General features: G+C 36.7%; 2 protein-coding genes across 2 annotated transcripts; one reads left to right on the plus strand and one right to left on the minus strand.

Moving 5' to 3' along the window:
- Nucleotides 1-2,399: 2,399 nt before the first annotated feature.
- LOC110335872 (olfactory receptor 2H2-like) lies at nucleotides 2,400-3,341 on the minus strand. The gene has a single exon (XM_021218267.1). The coding sequence runs from the start codon at nucleotides 3,339-3,341 to the stop codon at nucleotides 2,400-2,402; it is 942 nt and encodes a 313-aa protein (XP_021073926.1).
- A 15,311-nt stretch (nucleotides 3,342-18,652) lies between these two features.
- LOC110335869 (olfactory receptor 2B11-like) lies at nucleotides 18,653-19,730 on the plus strand. The gene has a single exon (XM_021218259.1). It carries the CDS (start codon nucleotides 18,736-18,738, stop codon nucleotides 19,672-19,674), a length of 939 nt encoding a protein of 312 aa, XP_021073918.1. The 5' UTR covers nucleotides 18,653-18,735; the 3' UTR covers nucleotides 19,675-19,730.
- The last annotated feature ends 239 nt before the right edge of the window (nucleotides 19,731-19,969 follow it).

Here is a 19,969-nt window from a genome sequence, read left to right on the forward strand (position 1 = left end):
AGAATCCAGAAATACACAATGAAAAAAAGGAAAGCACTTTCAACAAATGGTGCTAGCCTAAGTGAATATCAGCATGGAGAAGAGTGCAAATATATATATATATATATATATATATATATATATATATATATATATTCATCACCCTGCTCAAAACACAAGTCCAAATAGATCAAAGACCTCACCTTAAAACCAGACACAATAAACATGATAAAAGAGAAAGTTGGGAATAACCTTGAATACATTGGCACAAGTGTTCTGGAAAGAACACCAATAGCTCAGGCACGAAATTCGACAGTTAATAAATGGGATCTCTCAAAACTAAAAAGCTTCTGTAAATTAAGACACAGAAGTGACAATTCATACTGGTAAGGATGTGGAGCAAGGGAAGCTCCTCCATTATTGATGGGAATGCGAAGTTTTACAGCAACTATGGAAATCAATATGGCAGTTTCTCTGAAAATTGGGAATTGACTTACTTCAAGATCCTTCTATACCAATCTTCGACAGATATACCAAAAGATACGCCATCCTAACACAAGGACATTTGCTCACAATTGTTCATAGAGGTTTTATTCATAATAGCCAGAAATTGGAAACACCCTTGGAGTTTCTCTGTTCAGCGCTGCGTGTGGGGAAATAAAAGGAGGTGGAGGAGAAGACCAGGATTTCACCAGAGCTCTGGGGCTCTGGGTAGGCAGACAAGGGGTACTGCCACACACTCTCCAAGATAAGAGAGCAAGAGCTTGAGAGAGAGAGAGAGAGAGAGAGAGAGAGAGAGAGAGAGAGAGAGAGAGGAGGGGCCAAGCAACCCCTTTCATAGTGGACTGGGCTACCTTGCTGTTGCCAGGTAACTGTGGGGACAAGCTTACCTGCCTGTAGCCAACCTACCAGGAGATTGGGACATTGTCTGTGTGACTAATAGTCACAGGATTATGGAGTTGAGGAGCTGATGTAGTGTCAGGTACTTGTGTCTGGGAGCATAGCTTGTGGTTTGGTCCCTTGTAGGTTTTTCTACTGGGTCTCCCGAGTAAGCCTCAGTCAACCAGAACACAGACTGCCTTTCACCGCCCAAAATTTCTCCACCCAAGAATTGATTTAAAAAGAATCTTGTATATTTTACACAATGGAGTATTATTCAGGTATTAGAAAAAATATAAAAAATTTGCAGGCAAATAGTTGGAATTATAAGAAAACTACCCTAAGTGACAGAACACAGACCCAGAGAGACAAGATATATACTCACTTAAAAGTGGATATTAGCTGATACATATAAGAAAATCAAGTGACAATACACAGACACAGATATTCTATAAAAAGACTGGCTTGCAGTAGCACTAGGGTCTCACTGGGAAGGGGAAATAGAATTGTTTTTGTGGGTAGACTTGGAGTGGTTGGGGTTGGGGTTGGGTATAGGATATATAAAGTGGGTGAGGGCCATAGACCTATGGAAGAACCAAACACAACTACAAAACATAATTCTTAATGATATTCTTCTATACTCATGGATTGAGGCATAAGCCAGTTCAGAAAGGCTTCCTCTGTCAGCTGATGGGATTCATTGCAGAGACCCACAGCCAAACATTAGGCAAAGCTCCGAAAACCCTCCAGTATAGGGTCAGGAAGGATTGTAACTTTCTGAGGGGTCAAGGACACAAGACAACAGCCCACAGAATGACCTAAGCAGGGCTCATACAGGCTCATAGAGATTGAAGTGGTAATCATGGAACCTGCATGAGTCTATATGGGTTTTGCTAGGACCTTTGTCAGTTTGGGGTGTCTTAAAATAAAAAGAAAGAGCGAAAGATGGCTCAGTGATTAACAGTGCTTGCTATTTTTCTAAGGACCAGAGGTAACATTTTAGCACTCATATTATTCTGTAATTTCAGCCTCAGGATATCCAAAGTTTTTTTCTGACACCTTCAGGAACCTGTACTCTCATGGCATACAGTCACATAGATGTATTCACACAAATAAAATAAATATTTTATATTTTAAAGTAAATAAAAACAGGTCTGTGTTGTAGTTCAAACGATGTTTGTTTAATTTGTAGATTGCTCTGATATAAACTCTCAGTACATTCTGAAGTAAATACAAACAGTGGAAAGGTATGAAACATTACTTGGTGTTTAATTTTGTATTGTGTTTCTTTATCACAAATCAACTGTGTCATATTTCTTAAGAAAATGACTGCTAAAATAACTAACACATTGTATTTTAATCACCACTTTGAAGAAATGGATGGTCTAATCAATACCTGATGAATGAAGCTAACACCACAACCCAATCAAAATGAAGCAAGCTATTCTTGGTTTTGTGGAGGGCAATCTCAAAGTTTTTGAGTTAAGATGGTTCTGCCTTTTCCAATAAAGAAACAGAAACTCATATGCCAGCATCCTTAGTTATCTTTGTGAAATCCAAGTCTTCCACCACAGTCTTATCACTGCTTCTTTTACCTCCTTGTTCTTCAGTGTATAAATGAGAGGGTTAAGAGTTGGAGTTATTACAGTGTAGAAAAGGGTGAGAAACTTTCCCCATTCATGAGCATAGTGAGTCTTAGGTTGAAGATAGACACCTGTGACTGTACCATAGAACAGGGAAACAACAAGAAGGTGAGAAGTACAGGTGCCAAATGCTTTTTTCTGCCCTGCAGGTGACTTTATCTTCAGCACAGATTTCACAATAGCACCATAGGAGGAAAGGATGATGGCCAAGGGTAACACTAAGAGGATAACACTGGCTATGGACATCTGCACTTCATTGTAGGTAGTATCTGCACTGGAGAGCTGAATCAGGGCTGGAACTTCACACACAATGTTATCTACTACGCGCTGAGAGCAAAAGGGCAACCTGAGGGTAGCAGTAGATTGGATCAGAGACTGAATCAAGCCAGAACCCCAAGCAAGGACAGCCAGCTGCAGACATACTTTAGGGTGCATGACAGTTACGTATCTCAGAGGATGGCACACTGCCACATAGCGGTCCACAGCCATGACAACAAGAAGGACACATTCAGTGGCACCAAGCCACAGGAAGATGTAGAGCTGAGTGGCACAGCCACTATAGGTGATAGTTTTCTTCGGACTTCTCAAATTAACCAACATCTGAGGAACACAGCTGCTGGTGAAACAAATATCTAATAAGGAAAGATTGGAAAGGAAGAAATACATAGGGATCTGCAGTTTTGGGTCCTTCAAGGAAACAAAAATTATGATTGTATTTCCAGCAAGAGTCAAACAATAAAAGACCAAAATTACCCCAAAAAGTACTTTCTCTAAATATGGCTTGTCAGAGAAGCCACGGAGGATGAAATCAGCATGGGTGTCATTGCAAACTGTGCCCATGCTCTCTGGGAGAATTGATTCTTCAGGAGATGATATGAAAGTGGTTGTTCTTAAGTCCTTGAAGATCCTAGCTAGCAGGAACCAAGGCTGTGCAACTTGTTTGATTCTTTTTTACTTAAGCGTATGATGTTAACCTGTAATATTTATGGGGGAAATAAATGAATGAGTGAAGTAGTTTAATAGTTAATATCTGCCATTCATTCTTTTCCTTTTCTTTTTTCTCTGATGCTTTATACCTATTTATAGCTCTGCAAGGTAAAATGTGTAAAATACACTGACATTTTAATAAAACTATATTGCAAAATATTAAATATGCTGCATATTTGTTAAGACTTAGCATTTACAACACAAACTGAATACACAGATTATGCAATGATTATCATCTTTTTTTACTTTCTCTTGCTCTTTTTATTTCTGTACACCTCCATTCGTCTGACTATTGTCTTCTAGTTTCTATTTTTGCTCTGTATTTTTTCATTATTTTCTTCTTTTAGGCTTCTTCTCTTCATATCTCTTTCATCTTTTTACATTCCATTTATTATTTTATCTTTCAATTTCTGATCTTGAATCATTACTTAGCATTTTTATGCTGTGCAATCTTGTGAGTGGATTTAATCTTCTGCTTCTTACGTTTATAATTGACTTAGGGCAAAAATAAACCTTAAAATAAGTGAAATCATTCCCACCCCAAGTAAATTCTAAGTGTTTATAATATAAACCGACACACCTGTATTTAACGTGTTTTTCTTCCAGTGAAGAATAACACTTTATCATTCATATCAGTATTCCACATTCCCCATTTGGGGATATGTTTGACACTGAAATAGTAATGCCTAAATTTTATATAGTAAGATATTTATATATTTTTTAAGAAGAGATGATGAAGCATGATTAAAAAAGAGAATTGAATAAACAAAATACTTAGAATGAGTACTAAAATATTTCAAATCAGTAATAACAAAATCAGCACAAATAGTTAATTGCCACATATAAAACTTTAGTCTTGATTCTGGGAACAACTGTATGAATTAATAATTAAAGTGTGCTATATTCATATTTTTTATTTTACTCATATACTAGAAGCAGATTTAGCTGAGGGTTTCACCACTAATATTTATTATAATTAAGGAATTTATTAAAGTACAGGCTAATTGTAGGACAAGTTTTTTTTTTCAGAGCACTTAGATGAATAATTCAAATTTTACAATCTTTATTTACTTATTCATATTTTTAATGTACCATGTATTCTAGAAAGTTTACATATTGTCTTTGTGACTGTGATTTTTCAGTCCCACTCATCCTTTATATTCTCTAAAATTTTGAACTGTAGTCATTTCTTACCTTTATTGTGAATATGAGTATAATGTACTCACAGAGTGCTAATTGATGTTTTGAGTAACTTTGTTTCCTGTGTCAAAATTTACAACCTCATTCTATTCTATGTGTTCTGTCATTACGGTCCCTCTGTACTAGTCTCTGTTTTTCCACACTCTGTCTTTGTCTCCTCTGTTGTATAGCAATGTCTGTATTTCTGCTCAGATTCTATATATCAGCTTATCTACTGACCATCTTCCACTTCTTAATTAACTACCAATTATTTCAAGAGATATACTTTCCCTGGATCAACTGTTTATATGCTGTTTTTCATGAGGGCTAATCCTAGTCTAACTTGTTTTCATTATGCAAAAATTCAAGAATTCTTGTTCAGATTGTCATTTTCTAGAAAATATTAATTATCTTTTGATTGTTGTTTCAACTCACCATTTTTACTCTTGTAAGCAATCTTCAAAGGATTCATGAAGACACATGGTGCCCCTTTGACCCTTATGGTCACAAAAGCAAAAGGCAGCATTTGTATTTTTCTCTTAAAGCTGTTGTCTCTGGTTCAGAAATATCTCATTCTTAAGACCAGTTCTTATTTCAGAAGAACTACAATGCACAGCCCTCTGTGACCTCACATGTATTGCAGATAAACTAACATCACTCTGCTTTAAGAATGTAGTTTATATACTCTTCTCTGTATCCTGAGATCTCAAAGCCTGAGAAACCATTTTGTGTATCAGCAAGTTTCCCAGAAGCAAAGAGACATAATGAGCCAAAAGAAATCTTCCAGTGAAGATGGTAGCAAGTAGATTAATATTTTAGCCAGTCTTCCTTCAGGTATACTTGCCTTTTTTTTTTCAGGATGAACCCAAGATTATATACACTCATTCCATAAAGCCTGACTATCAAAACTCTATATGGTATTTCCCACTTACTATCTCATTCTCTTTTTCCCTCTTATATTTGCCCTTGGTATTACTGCCTAAATTGGTTAACTATACCTACTTCTCCATCTAAATTTGTGCTTTAAGGAGAACCTAAATAAAAAATTGATTTCTGTAAATCCACACAGAAGTAAGTGCCTTAGAAAAATAGTCTGGAAATAAATTATGCATCTATCAGATTACCAAGTACCCTGCACTGTTGAATAATCAGGGTAACCCTTAGCATGCACCAATATAACCATCATTACAATCTGTCTGGATTAGATAAGGAAGTTGAAGGGGATCTAGCAAGCATGATCATAGCAAATATAGACCCAAGCATTGCAAACATAGCAAATAGGTATTGCCCCTTTCTTCTACTTTTCTAAAAACGTTATATATTTAAAACTAGACCCCTTATTTGGCCACTGATTCATTTCTGATACCAAACTCCAAATGTAGACATTTTTTTCTCAACTCTAATTTTTTTGTTGTTTTGTTTTTTCAACTCTACTTTTAATATTGGTTTCTAAATTTTTCTTCCAGCCTGTCACCCATCAGAGATAGTAGAAAATAAGAGTTATTAAGACAAGGGGGGTGTGGACCTGTTTAGAAATGGTTCTTTGGAGCAAACCCCATCTGAGTTGTCAGGAAATCTTCACTTCAGTTCACAGGTCAGCAGCAGCAGCTCAGTCCACTCACAATCACTTCCCAGATACATAAGCAGTCCAATTCAGTTGTGTCAGGGTAATAGCAGAGCTGGCACAACCAAGCAGGATCATCCAGACCTCAGCCAAGTCAACAGAAGGGACCAAGACCACAAGGGATACCAGAAGAAAGTCTCAGATGTGCCTCTCTCAACAAAGTGAGGATCAGCAAAGATACGAGACCAAGAGGTCTTGCAAAGCTAGCTCTACAAGCAAGCCCCTCTCATAGTTCATTGAGACCTATTTATAACTCCCTTCAAACATCACGTGGTATCCACAGGTCTTGCTTCACCATGTGTTTTGACTCAGCATGTTTGTATTAGCAAAACTCCACAAGAGCACGTGAGTCTGTGTCATGTGTCATTTGACCCGACTCAGCTAATAGGCCTAGGTCTGAGAAAGTGGCAAGATGCTGCCAGCACATCACCAGAAGGACTTTTTTTTTTTTTTTTTTTTTTTTTTTAAATGTGTTTCTCTCTATGGGGTCGTAACAAATGAAGCTCAACAATGTTTGTAAGGTGAACCAATACATGCATGTCATTACCAAATAATCCTTCATCAAATACCTATCATATGTAAGATGAGGGTCTTACAGTCCACACCCACAGTGAAACACCTACCCCAAAAGGGCCACATCTTATAATAATGCTACTCCCTAGGCAGAGCATACTCAAATCATCACAATTATTATTATGTCTTATGCATGGAAGATGCTAGGGAAACAAAACACTTCATCAGGACAAAGGATCAAAAGCTTTACTCTCCTCATTATCTAACCACCTCATGGAATTCAGCATAACTTAAAACTTCAAGAAGAATCTAGAGAAAGCTTGTTGATAGGATTAAGATTTGCAAAAAAATTAGTGGAGAGAAAAATCATAGAGCTTTCTTAGAAGCAGAGTCAACTTGCTGAAGTAAAATGTCTCCAAATAAGTGGCTGAATGTTAACAACAAGGTAGTGAATATTCATAATAATTCTGAATATTCACAATATTCTGCTAAATATTCACACATCACATAATAGTGTGATTCATACATCACACTAAAATAGTATGACTCACACTATTGTGTGATGTATGAATCACATTATTGTGACTCCCTTTTACCTTTTTGCTTTAGTAAAACATTCTTTCATCTGTGTCTGCTTCAGGAAAACATTCCTCCACATGTCTGCTTCAGCAAGAATTCTTTCACTTGTGCCTGCTTCAGTAAAATGCTCCTTTATGTGTTTGCACCAGCAAAATGCCATCTGCTAACACAACTGACTTTCCAAAGAATCCTTAAGTTTCTACTTCACACCAAGCTCCAATACTTAAAATGTATTAGTTGACTAATATGTCCTATCAGTATTTACCAACTCAACCTAGCACAGACTTTCCCTGTTTCCCCTTAAAAGTCCACATTTTGCTTCTCCTGTCCACTGCTGCTACCGTCTTTGTAGCCTTTCCATACACACTTGCCTCTCCATAGTAATAAATATCCCCTGTGATGAGAATTTGGTGTCTGGTTATGTCTTGCACCAATTACTGGGAGCCAACTTTCCTTTCAAAAGGAAAAGTTCAACAAGAAACATGGAGTTCTGTTGTATATTCAATCTTTAAAAAGCACAGGAGTGTGGTAATTAAGTTGGCTGACTTTTTTTCATTGTTCTAGAAGTCTTTAAGAAGAAGTAAATAATAGGATACAGTAAGTCAACTATCAGTGGTTCTCAGATTTCTTGTTCAAACTTATGTTGGAGAATCAGTTCCAGAGTTTCTGATTCCATATGAATGAAGTTGAAGAATTACAATTTGTAACAAGGTTAATGTGGTGGTGATAATAATCATGATCATAGAGATAGCTTAGAAGCCATACGCTGAAAAGCATCTACTTAAAGAATGCTATGAAAAGAAGAGTTTTTACATAATATTTGGAGAGCCTATCAATTCTTTTAGACATAGGAACTTAATTGTTACAGTCAAGTAACTGAAATGAAGTCCAACTAACAATCCAGCAAACCTTCAGAGTCTCAACAGATGTTTAATGGTAAGTTCAAGGCTCTGGAAGGGATACAAGACACTGAAATGTAATATGGTGGCCATCTTCATTGTTTCACTTCAAAAAACTGGACCTGGGGGTAAGAGAGACAATTCAGCAGTTCAGAGCTTGCTGTTAGTCAGAGGATATGTGTTAAATTTCCAGAAACCACATCTGCAAAACTCACAACTACCATCCCAACTACCAACCCAACTGAAATTTCCTGCTTCTAAAATGGCTAAAGCTGTCTCTTATGAGATTTTACAGTAATTAGTATGTACTTACCTATAAATCAAGCAAAGCTCTTATCTGAGGCAAATTTAGTGCAAGATGTATTCAAAATATCTCCTGATTTTATTATACACATACTTCAAAATATCCCCTGATTTTATTACAAATTCTAGAGCAATAATTATGTTATAGTCTGTATATAAGAAAACAACATTATCAACAACATTGTATTCTAAGTCAGCAGGATGTGTTTAAAATTAATAATGAAATAGATTCTGTAGTTGTAACCAGATTATAAATCTCGATATGGGAAAGTTTAAAGTCATGTGAGCATTCCAGTGATTTAATCGGTAAATTCTTGCAAAGCAATGCTGGATCCAATTTTAATATACTTCAGAAAAAATACAATTAAAATTGTGATACCATAATATCTACACTGAATGAAATAGTATTTGTTGCTTTAATTGTCTTGGCAGAATATTAAATTGAATGTCAGAAAGATCATGTACAACAGAGCACCTATCATTTTACTGCAACATCTGTGATATTCCAGAAGGCAAAGACTTTGTTTTAAAAATGAAGAAGGAAAGCATGGCAGTGCATTGATATAATGCAGTCCTAAAGATATATCTAATCATCCTGAAGACCTTTGAAGGAATAGCCAAATGATTTAAATAATTTAACAAAATAGAAAGCAAGAAAATTTAATCCATCTGATTCCCTGTAAATGAAAACATTGTTGATACTTCGATACAATCTGGAAAAATGTTGTTTACCATATACATATTTTAAACCAATACAATGTTGTAGTTTGTATTAATATCTAACATTTGCTATTGTAAGAAAGCATGGTTATAAATATTAGGCTAATACATTTTCTAAGCAATATTGCTCCGAGTATGTGTACATGTCTAAGTAATATAATAATAGCTTAGTATCCAAATTGCATTTAAATGTTCTGATTTCATAACATTTTCAAACTGTACCAGATTTTCAAATTTTTTATTATTCTTTATAGCAAGAAGTGGACTATGCCTCATAATTTGATTCATAAGAACACACATCTGTTCACACATTTACAGTAAAAATAAATTAATCAAATAACATATAACAATTAATTGTAGGCTGGATTACAACTCATAGTCCAAATATACCAACTATAATGTGCAGCTTTGTGGCTTTTTCTATTTAGCCTTTGCAGTAAATTAATATCTGTCTCATTTCTCAAATTTTATTATATTTTAAGAGATCACATTTCCTAAGTGGTACACTTCTTTTCAAAATCAACTTTAATTTTGTCTTGGGGAGATGGCTTGTTAGGGAAGGGTCCTGTGAAAGTATAAGGGCCTATGTTGAATCTGCATCATCTATATAAAAATTTTATGTGGTTTCATAAGCTTGAAATTCCAGTGCCAAGGGTAAGTTGGTAATAGAATCAGGGCATTGCTCGCTTTACTACATTTGTGTGTGCAGGTGTGTATGGTGGATCTCTGTGTGGTGATGAACCCCAGGTTCTTAAGAAAGACACTGTATCAAGGAAAAAAGAGAAAAAGACACAAATGCCCACTACTGATATTCACAAGCATGTTTACAGGCTCAGGCTCATACCTGCACACATATATGTACACATGTGCAACATACACAAAAGGAAGGAAAGAACAGAAAAAGGAAGGGATGAAGGGAGGGAATAAAGGAGATAAAGATGTCACTAATAGAGTAAAAGTCAGCCTCAGACTTAAAGGTCAGAATAAAGAAAATGCAGTATGTGTTGTTTCTGTGCGAATCATACTGAACAACATGGAATTGTATGTTCTTTCCCAAGTGAAACATGCTACAAGTCCAGAGCCTGAAAATGGCGAGGGGTTTATGGATGGAAAGAATGTACATATATGGTAAGTCACTGGGCATGTTCTCTTCTTATTAACTATTCATTTACCATGTTACCTGAGTCAGATTGACTGATTTTTAATTGCCTTGTGATTATTTGACAAAAATTCATGCTACTGAAATTTGAAAAACTTCAAATTTTGATACTCCTTGCTTCAGAGGAAACCCTGATCTCTTTTAATTTTATTTTTTATAATAATGTTTTAATTTTGAAATTTAAGATTATTACACCATTTTCTCCTTTCCCTTTCACCTCTCCCCCCACTCTCCTTGCACTTTTTCAAATTCATGTCCTTTTTGCTTAATTACTGTTACTATATGTACCTAAAAACCCAACTTTATATGATGGCCCTTCTATGTGTATGATCTCAGGATTACTCAGTATTGGTTGAACAGTCAGGGGATTCTGCCTTAGGGAAGAATTGTTTATCACTCTTACTTTCCCCTATTGCCTGTAGTTTTTGGTGTAGGCTCTAGGCCTTGTGAACTCTGCCCCTCCCCTGTTAGCATGCCTTTTGTTGTTGCCTTAATTCAGGTGTTGTTTTAGGCATCTATGCTGATGAGACTACTATGGTGTAGTCTTGTTGAAATTTCTAGGAGACACCATCCCATGGGAAAAGTTCTGTTCTTTTGGCTTTTACAATCTTACTCTCCCCTCTTCTCTAATGTTACCTAAATTCATGAATCTTATTAGAGAGGTACAATTGGAACTGTGTGCCATAGATATTCATTCTCTGAATTTTGATACATTGTGATTTTGTATAATGTACCTGGTTGCAAAAAACAACTTTCTTGGACAAAGGGTAAGAAGTATTTTTATATGTGCATTGTCTTAGTTAAGGGTACTATTGCTATGATGAAACACCATCACTAAAAACAATTGGGAAAAGAAGAAGTTTATTTGGCTTGAACTTCCTCACTGTGTTGCATCACTGAAGGGAGGTATTATAGGAACCCAAATAAAACAAGAATCTGGATCAGCAACTGATGCAGAGGCCATAGAGGAGTGCTTTTGACTGGCTTTCTTATCATGGCCTGGCCAATCTGCTTTCTTATAGAACCAGCACTGCCCACCTTGGAATAGGCCCTCCCACATCAGTCATTAATTTATAAACTGAAAGAGCCAGATCTAACTGAGCCATTTTCTCACTTGAAGTTCTGTCTTATATAATTCTAGCTCATGTCAAGTTGACATAAAATTAGGCAACATATGCATAAATGATAAATATTTAGAATGCATTTGGGGAGGTTTGAGTATATTGACCCAAAGAGTGGCACTTCCCTTGTGGGAATAAGTGTTGATTTGTTGGAGGAAGTATGTCAATGTGAGGGTAGAGTTTGAGACCTCCCACTAGCCGGCTGAGAGTTTTCTCCTGGAACTCTCAGCACTTCCAGTGTCATACCTGCCTGGACACTGCAATGCTTCTGCCTTGATGATAAATGACTGAACTTCTGAACCTGTGAGCCAGCCCCAATTAAATGCTGTCTTTTATAAGAGTTACCTTGGTCATGGTGTCTGTTTACAGCAGTAAAATCCTAGGAACATAATTAAGGATGATAGTGGTTTAGTGAATTGGCAGTTGTAGGTTCTCCTCCACAATTAATGACCTCAATAGCCCCTGGTAGTTCTAGTAGCAGGAATAGTTTCCCTGTATACCTAAAGTTATTTTTGTTGTTTTTGTTTTTTGTTTTTTTTTTTTGTTTTGTTTTGTTTTGTTTTTGGTGTGTGTGTGTGTGTGTGTGTGTGTGTGTGTGTGTGTGCATGTGTGTGTTTGTATACACATGCATGCAGACACATATAATTTAAATGAAATCTTATCTGGACTGACAATTGTCTCCATAAGATCCACAGACTATTAAAGAAAAACTCTATACCAAGAATAAAAAGCTTCCTCTTGAGTGGTTGATTGGGGTTTCCCAATAGACTCCCATATATTATAGACTACTGATATTGCCCTTGATTACACCCCAAATGTAGAAGGTAAGTCCCTGTTGATTAAGACACCATGCAATACAGTCACTGAACCTGGAGGATATGAAAGTCATTTCCCTGAAGGCCAATTTTCATGGTACCAGAAGGATTCATGAAATTTTCCAAAAGAGGGAAACAACCACTTGCAGAGCCCCCTATGATGTTTATGAATCACAACAGCAACCAGTATTGCAGGATAAACCTGAGGGAGAAATAGTGGCACATAATCCTTGCTAGTACAAAATACCATTCTAATTTGTCTTGGACTCTTTTTAATGGATTTTCACATGATCCATGGGCCATAGATGGGGTTTGTCAAATGGGCAGGGGAGGAAATTTAGCAAAGGAAATATTTTAAAAGAGGTGGGATAAGATTCACAAGTGGGGAGGGAGGGAAGGACCTTGGAGGGAAAGTGGACGGGGGCAGGGAGGGAGTGGAGGGGAGCGGGGAACCTGATATCATATTGGGTGAGGAAAAAGGACTGAAACTCTGAGGCTAGTAGAAATAATAGAAACAGGCAACCTCAGGAGATGGGAGGTTGGGGGAAACCTCCAGAATGCACCAGAGACTCTCAGGATTCAAAGAGAGGGACCTTAGATGAAATGCCTGACAGTAGGGAGAGGTAACTTATAGAGCCCACATCCAGCCAGCCGGAAGATAGGGCATCAAATGAGGGAGAGAGGAGCCATCCCACAGTCACAACTCTGACCCATAATTGTTCCTGTCTGAAAGAATTACAGGGATGGAAATAGAGAGAAGCCTGAGGAAAAGAAGGTCCAGTTACAGGCCCAAAGTGGTATCCAGCTCAAGGAGAGGTCCCAAAGCTTGAAACTATTACTGAGGCTGTGGAGCACTCACAAAAAGGGACCTTGCATGACTACACTCCGGAAGACCCAACAAGCAGCTGAAAGAGCCAGATGCAGATATTTGAACCCAACCAATGGACATAGCAGCTGAGCCCTGTTGTTGAATTAGGGCAGGCTGAAAGAAGCTGAAGAGAAGGGTGACCCTGTAGGAGGACCAGCAATCTCAATTAATCCTGTCCCCTGAGATCTCTCAAACACTGGACTGCCAAACAGGCAGCATACACCAGTTGTTATGAGCCCCCCAACACACATACAGTAGAGGACTTCTGGGTCTGTGTTCATTCAGAGATGATGCACCTAACCCTCAAGAGACTGGAGGCCTCAGAGAGTTTAGAGATCAGGTGGGATGGAGAGTGGGGGCATCTAGGTGGAGACAGGTGGGGCAGAGGTATAGGATTTGGAACAGTCAGAGGGTGGATGAGGGTGGGGGAAATAAAATATGGAGTGTAAATAAATGAATAAATAGCAACAATGAATTTATATGTGTGTGTTATGTTAATTTCCATAAGGCTAGAACTAACTGTAAGCCTATTTATAACAGAATGTCTGAAGTAACAAAGGGAAGTGTGTGCATTCCAAATGTACTGTGTAGAAACGAGAATTCATATCAAAGTTTGTAGAAAGTAATGCATGGGCATAACTGGCACTACAGGATCTGTAAAAATATGCCACCAGAGTTTCTGCTTGAGCGGCACTCCAAATCAGCTATCTGTCGTTTTGTTTTACTGTCTATTCTTTCTCTGAAGGTTTCTACCATCTATGTTCAACAAGAAAGCAGTTCATGCTTGTTCTGGAATTAGCACTGAGGGTTACAGATATATTAAAAGTAACAGTGAATTGGGTGCTAGAGGAAAGGAGCATAGAACATCAAACACATGTGCAGTGGAAAAGGGGTCTGCTGTGAGGCTGTGCCAGTGCCTGACAAATACAGAGGTAGATGCTCACAGTCATCCATTGGACTGAGCACAAGGTCCCCAATTAAGGAGCCAGAGAAAATACCCAGGGAGCTGAAGGGGTCTGAAGCCCCATAGGAGGAACATCAATATGAACTAACCAGTACCCCCAGAGCTCCTTGGAATTATACCACCAACCAAAGTAATCACATGGTGGAACTTGTGGCTCTAGCTATATATGTAGCAGAGGATTGCCTAGTCAGTCATCAATGGAAGGAGAGGATCTTGGTTCTGTGAAGGCTCTATGCCCCAGTATAGGGGAATGCCAGGACCAGGAATGTGAGTGTGTGGGTTGGGGAGTAGGGGTAGGTGGAGGGGATAGGGGATTTTCAGAGGGGAAACTATGAAAGGGGATAACATTTGAAATATAAATAAAGAAAATATCTAAAAAAAAAAAAAAGAAAGAAAGAAAAAGAAAAATGGGTCACAACGATATTAGTGAATTTCTCCAAAGGAATGACAATGAAATAGGTGGACAAAGTAGAAGGTGAACTTCTTGTACTTATTATTCTAATTGTTTAAGTTACTTCTCAAATTAATGTATATTTGGATTAATAAAAGCTTGTCATGCATATTGAAATATTCCAAATCCCACAGGACTCATAATGTGGTGAGGACAGAGTTAGTACAGTCATTGTTATTAGATACATTGACTATGTATGAATTCATGGAGGCAGAATCTTAAAACGGTTGCATGACCTATGTGAGCAACTTGTATCAAGAGAATCGAAGAATACACTGTATGTATTATTCAGTAAGTAGCAAGAAGATTGCTTTCATATCATTGCCTTTGAATTATTATAAAATACTAAATACTTAGAATTTTTCCTGGTATTGGTAGATTATTTACAGTGGGTATGAATTCTTTGCATAGTATTTTTATTATTCTCATGGTTTTAATTACTTCTTTCTTATACTAGAGATTATCAAAATCTTATATGATCTCTTGAACAAGGTCACATACAAAACAATTCTTATTTAAATTCCTTAGGATAACTGATTCAAACAAGCTCATCTTTAACTGTGTACTTTTTAGTGGGTTTTCAGTATGTTGAGAAATGGAAACAATTTATTTCAAATGCTTCCCACTGCAACAAAGATTGTCTTCTATCCTCAGCACAGCAGGTGACTAACTGTGTATAAGAAGCATGTCCTCAGAGAACTCTTTCCCAGGGAACATTCTCTGTCTAGTCACGAAGGACAAAGGTAAGTGAGTTGTCTGTGAAAACAATGCACAGGACTCTCGGGAATAGCAAAGAAACATGATGACATAAAAGCTATCTTGATATTTTCTATTATTGTCTGCCTAACTAGAGCTTTCCCTCCTTTAGGCTTCTTTGTATGAATTAAAAACCTGAGTGTTCTAAAGCAAATCTTAAAGTCTCACTTCATTACCAGAATTTCTCTGTCCTCTGAAAAGGAAAAAAAGTTAAATATCTTCCTACACAATTATTTTTAAATAAAATAAAGCGGGTTTATCAAAATAAGGTAAGTGAAGTTACATCTGTTTGACAGGCATGCATTTCTAGGAAAGGTGGAAAATGTAGGCTACAATATCTAAGTAGTGCACAAGAAAGACAAATTCATTTCAACAAGCCATTCACAAGTTTTGACTGTATCTATTTCAATGGCTTTAAGAACAACTAGACTTTAACTTTTAAATCATTTCTTTATCAGTCTATAACTGAAACAAAACTTAGAAGCACTTAAGTTTCTGCAAACACTGTATTTCTCAGATGTTGATTACCCGAGAGAAGTATTAATGTTTAGTCATTTGATCTTATAAAAACACGTATGTTATATGATACAAATATTTTTTAATGAAGGGTGTTTAAAAATAAAACCAACATTTTCAAACCTACAAAGCCATAGTACTGTAAATATATAAACACAACAGTGTGTCTTATTAAACTGAATGTGAATGCAATATGGTCGTATGAATTTGTAAGCAGACATATGGACAGCATGCCCAGACAAACAGCCTGCACTTGATCAGTGGTTTTACACCATGATTCCCTATGAGTTGAAATTGTGTCACATCACTGAATAAGAACATTCTAGTCCACCCATAAAATCTAATCTATTTCCCCTTCCTAGGGAGATCCATACACCCACCTTAGACGACTCCTGTTTATCTAACTTCTTTGGATCTGTGGGTTGTATGTGTGATTATTCTTTACTTAATGGTTAATATCCACTTATAAGTGAGTACATCTCATGTTTGTGTTTTGGGGTCTGAGTAGCCTTACTTGGAATGATTTTTTTCCACTTCCATCCACTTTTTGTTGGACTCTTAATAGTAGGAGTGGAGTGTCTCTGACTCTTTAGCTGCCTGTGGAACACTTTTTCTCCTACTGAGTGGCCTTGTCCAGCCTTGATATAAGGGTTTGTGCCTAGTCTTATTGCATCTTGTTCTCAGTGGTCATTGATATCACTGGAAGACTTGCTCTTTTCTGAAAGGAAATAGAAGGAGTGGATATGGGGGAAAGGGGAAGTGTATGTGTGTGTGTGTGTGTGTGTGTGTGTGTGTGTGTGTGTGTGTGTGTGTGTGAAGAATTCAGATGAGGGAATATATCTTAAAATACATAAATAAGATTTTCTTATTTGGGAACAAGTGCTAAAGGATTTTAAGAGTGGGAAAAGTTTGTTAGAATGCTTATTACATACACAAAAAAACTCATTAGGAAGTTGTTTGAGGGATTGGATAAATGGATCAGCAGTCAATATTGACAGCTTTTCTAGCGGAATTGGTTTCTATTCCTAGCATTCACATGGAGGCTCACAATCATCATTAATTTCATTTCTAGGTATCCTTTGCTATTTTCTGGCCTCTGTGGGCACCAGACAGACATGTGGTACACAGGCATATATGGAAGCAAAACACCCATAGCAGTAAGATATGGTTTAAAAATTGTATTAAAAATACGTTGTGGGAAATATTAATTTTCTAACATACAGGAGTTTTCTTTTTTAATTTATGCATCTTACCTAATGTGTAATCACAGAACAAGAATCATATCTTGGTCTCAGAGGCTCTTTTGGAATCTCACAAGGTAACCTTGAAGGTTCAATGAAGCATAGACAGAGATGTGCTTCTAACTGCAAGACAATAGTTTAGTATGAAGCTGTTGATTGGCTAGAAAAGGAAATTTGGGCAATGGAATGTTATCTTAATATCACATTTGAATATTCATTTTATGTCAGAGATGAGTTTGTATGAAACACTCATATAAAATGTGTACATAAACATAACGTTCAAAACATTTTTTTACTGTGTTTCTTGATCTTATTGTATTAGCATTTACTGTAACTATGAAGTACTGGAATACATTCAGGAAGTACAAAATTAGTAGCATTTGAATGTCAGAAAGTCTGAATTCAGATATCTGTTGACAGAGGATACTTGGACATAAAATATACTTATAATATCAATGTGAATAACAAAAAAATATATCTCTGATCACCGGCCCAATTTTTATAATAAAAGAGAGCATTGAAATCAGTTGATAAATAAATACATCTAAAGATGAATGAGTTAATAATAATTTATCACAAATTATTGAATGTCAAAACTTCCACTAAATAGTAATACAATAAAACACGTGTGACTTAAAAGAACAACACTGTAATTAAGGCTTAACTTATTTGCCTTATAAGTAGGGGATCTTTTTATAACTGTACAAATCAGGAGAAAACTGTCAACAGTATTTTTACTACTTGTTTAATCTCAAGTACATAAAGGAGGTTTGAAGATACCTCAAATGTAATCATTACAAATGTAGAAGGTTTGATAATTCAGCCCAGAATATAGAATTGGACCAGCCAATTTTCCATACTAAGACCGCAGAGCTCTTTCTCCCAAATTCTCTGACTGATTCCTGGAAATATTTCTAAGATGTTTCAGTAATGCCTATATCACTGTTCTTAGAATTAGTTCCTCACCTCTATATTAAATGTATAGTCAGTTAATTCGAAACTCCCTTTCAAATTTTGTATTAGAAATAGAAGATAAATCAACAGTTGCGACAATATTTTGTGCATGTAGGATTATATTTGTGTGTGAATGTGTGTGAGTCCTTATTTCTATTCAATGGATGTATCCTGCATATAAAATCCAGAGTCTATGTCAAATATTTCTATACTCAATTTCTACTATCTGTTTGGAGACTGTGCCATCAACTAAACTTGGAGTTCATAAATTCAGATACATTAGCTGGTCAGAAAGCTCCAGAAAAATAAGCAGTTTATTTTTTCAATTAGAGCTGGGATTATAGAAATGTGTATCCCTTGCCATCATTTTTACTTAAGTACTGAACACAAAGCCAAGGTCTTCTTGCTTTGGCACAAAGCTCTATATGGAGTGAGATGTCTCCTAAACATCACCCAAGGCATTTAAAATGTGGAATGCTAATCTTGGTTTCCATAGTCACAACCAGTGAATCATGAGGCTTTACCATTTCTATAACACTAACTTTCTTGATACTTCTTTACTATAGGAGAATCAGATTGCAGAGAATGGCATTGATCAATAAAAGTCACCCAGAAGAGTTTATTCTACTTGGTTTTGCAGATTGTCCTTGGCTGGAACTTCCTCTCTTTATTATTCTTGTGGTAACATACCCCATAGCCATGATTGGAAACATTGCCATCATTCTGGTGTCCACATTAGACCCCTGTCTCCACAGCCCCATGTATTTCTTCCTCACCAACCTCTCCTTTCTGGACATGTGCTACACCACAAGCATTGTGCCTCAGATGCTAATTAACCTTTGGGGCTCTACAAAGACCATCAGCTACATGAGGTGTGTAGTTCAGCTTTATTTTTTCCACACAATGGGGGGTACAGAGTGTGTCCTCCTGGCTCTTATGTCCTTTGACAGATATGTGGCCATTTGCAAGCCACTGCACTATACCCTCATAATGAATCAGCGCAACTGTGTCCTGTTAGTCTCCACTGTGTGGCTGACTGGAATTTCCTATGCAGTCTCAGAGGCCACTGTGACACTGCAATTGCCTCTTTGTGGCCACAATAAAATGGATCACTTAGTGTGTGAGATTCCAATTCTGATAAAAACTGCTTGTGGTGACAAAGAGACTAATGAGCTTGCTCTCTCAGTAGTATGCATTTTTCTTTTAGCTATTCCTCTGTGTTTAATTCTTGCCTCCTATGCTAGTATTGGACATGCTGTCTTTAAAATCAAATCTTCAGAAGGAAGAAAAAAGGCCTTTGGGACATGTTCCTCTCATCTCATTGTAGTTCTCTTGTTCTATGGTCCAGCCATTAGTATGTATCTTCAGCCTCCCTCCTCTATTACAAAAGACCAACCTAAGTTCATGGCTCTCTTCTATGGAGTAGTAACTCCTACACTTAACCCCTTCATTTATACCCTGAGGAATAAGGATGTGAAAGGGTCATTAGGTAACCTATTCAGGAACATTTTTATATCAAAGTGAATGCTTGCAGAAATTATTTAAAATAGTTAACAAACTAGAGGCTTTTTCTATAATTAATTCCCTGAACAAATCTCATCTTTCTTTTTTAAAAATATATGTTGTTATAAATCACATGTCTTGTTATTTGTGTTTTTCCTAATTATGCTGGGCAATGGTTAATCTTGGATAGTATTAAACAATATGGATGCTCTGCTTAGAAAAAAATGTAAAAGTCCATGATGTTAGTACATTTACAAATACTTACTTTATTAAGTGCTATAAAAATTGTTTAGTTTATAATATATTTATGTGGTTT

The sequence above is a fragment of the Mus pahari genome, chromosome 18 (genome assembly GCF_900095145.1).
Source record: "Mus pahari chromosome 18, PAHARI_EIJ_v1.1, whole genome shotgun sequence".
NCBI lineage: Eukaryota > Metazoa > Chordata > Mammalia > Rodentia > Muridae > Mus > Mus pahari.

Bases quoted from the DNA above. Each gene is read 5' to 3' on its own strand.
- LOC110335872 (XM_021218267.1), bottom strand. From the start codon at position 3,341: ATGGGCACAGTTTGCAATGACACCCATGCTGATTTCATCCTCCGTGGC.
- LOC110335869 (XM_021218259.1), top strand. From the start codon at position 18,736: ATGGCATTGATCAATAAAAGTCACCCAGAAGAGTTTATTCTACTTGGT.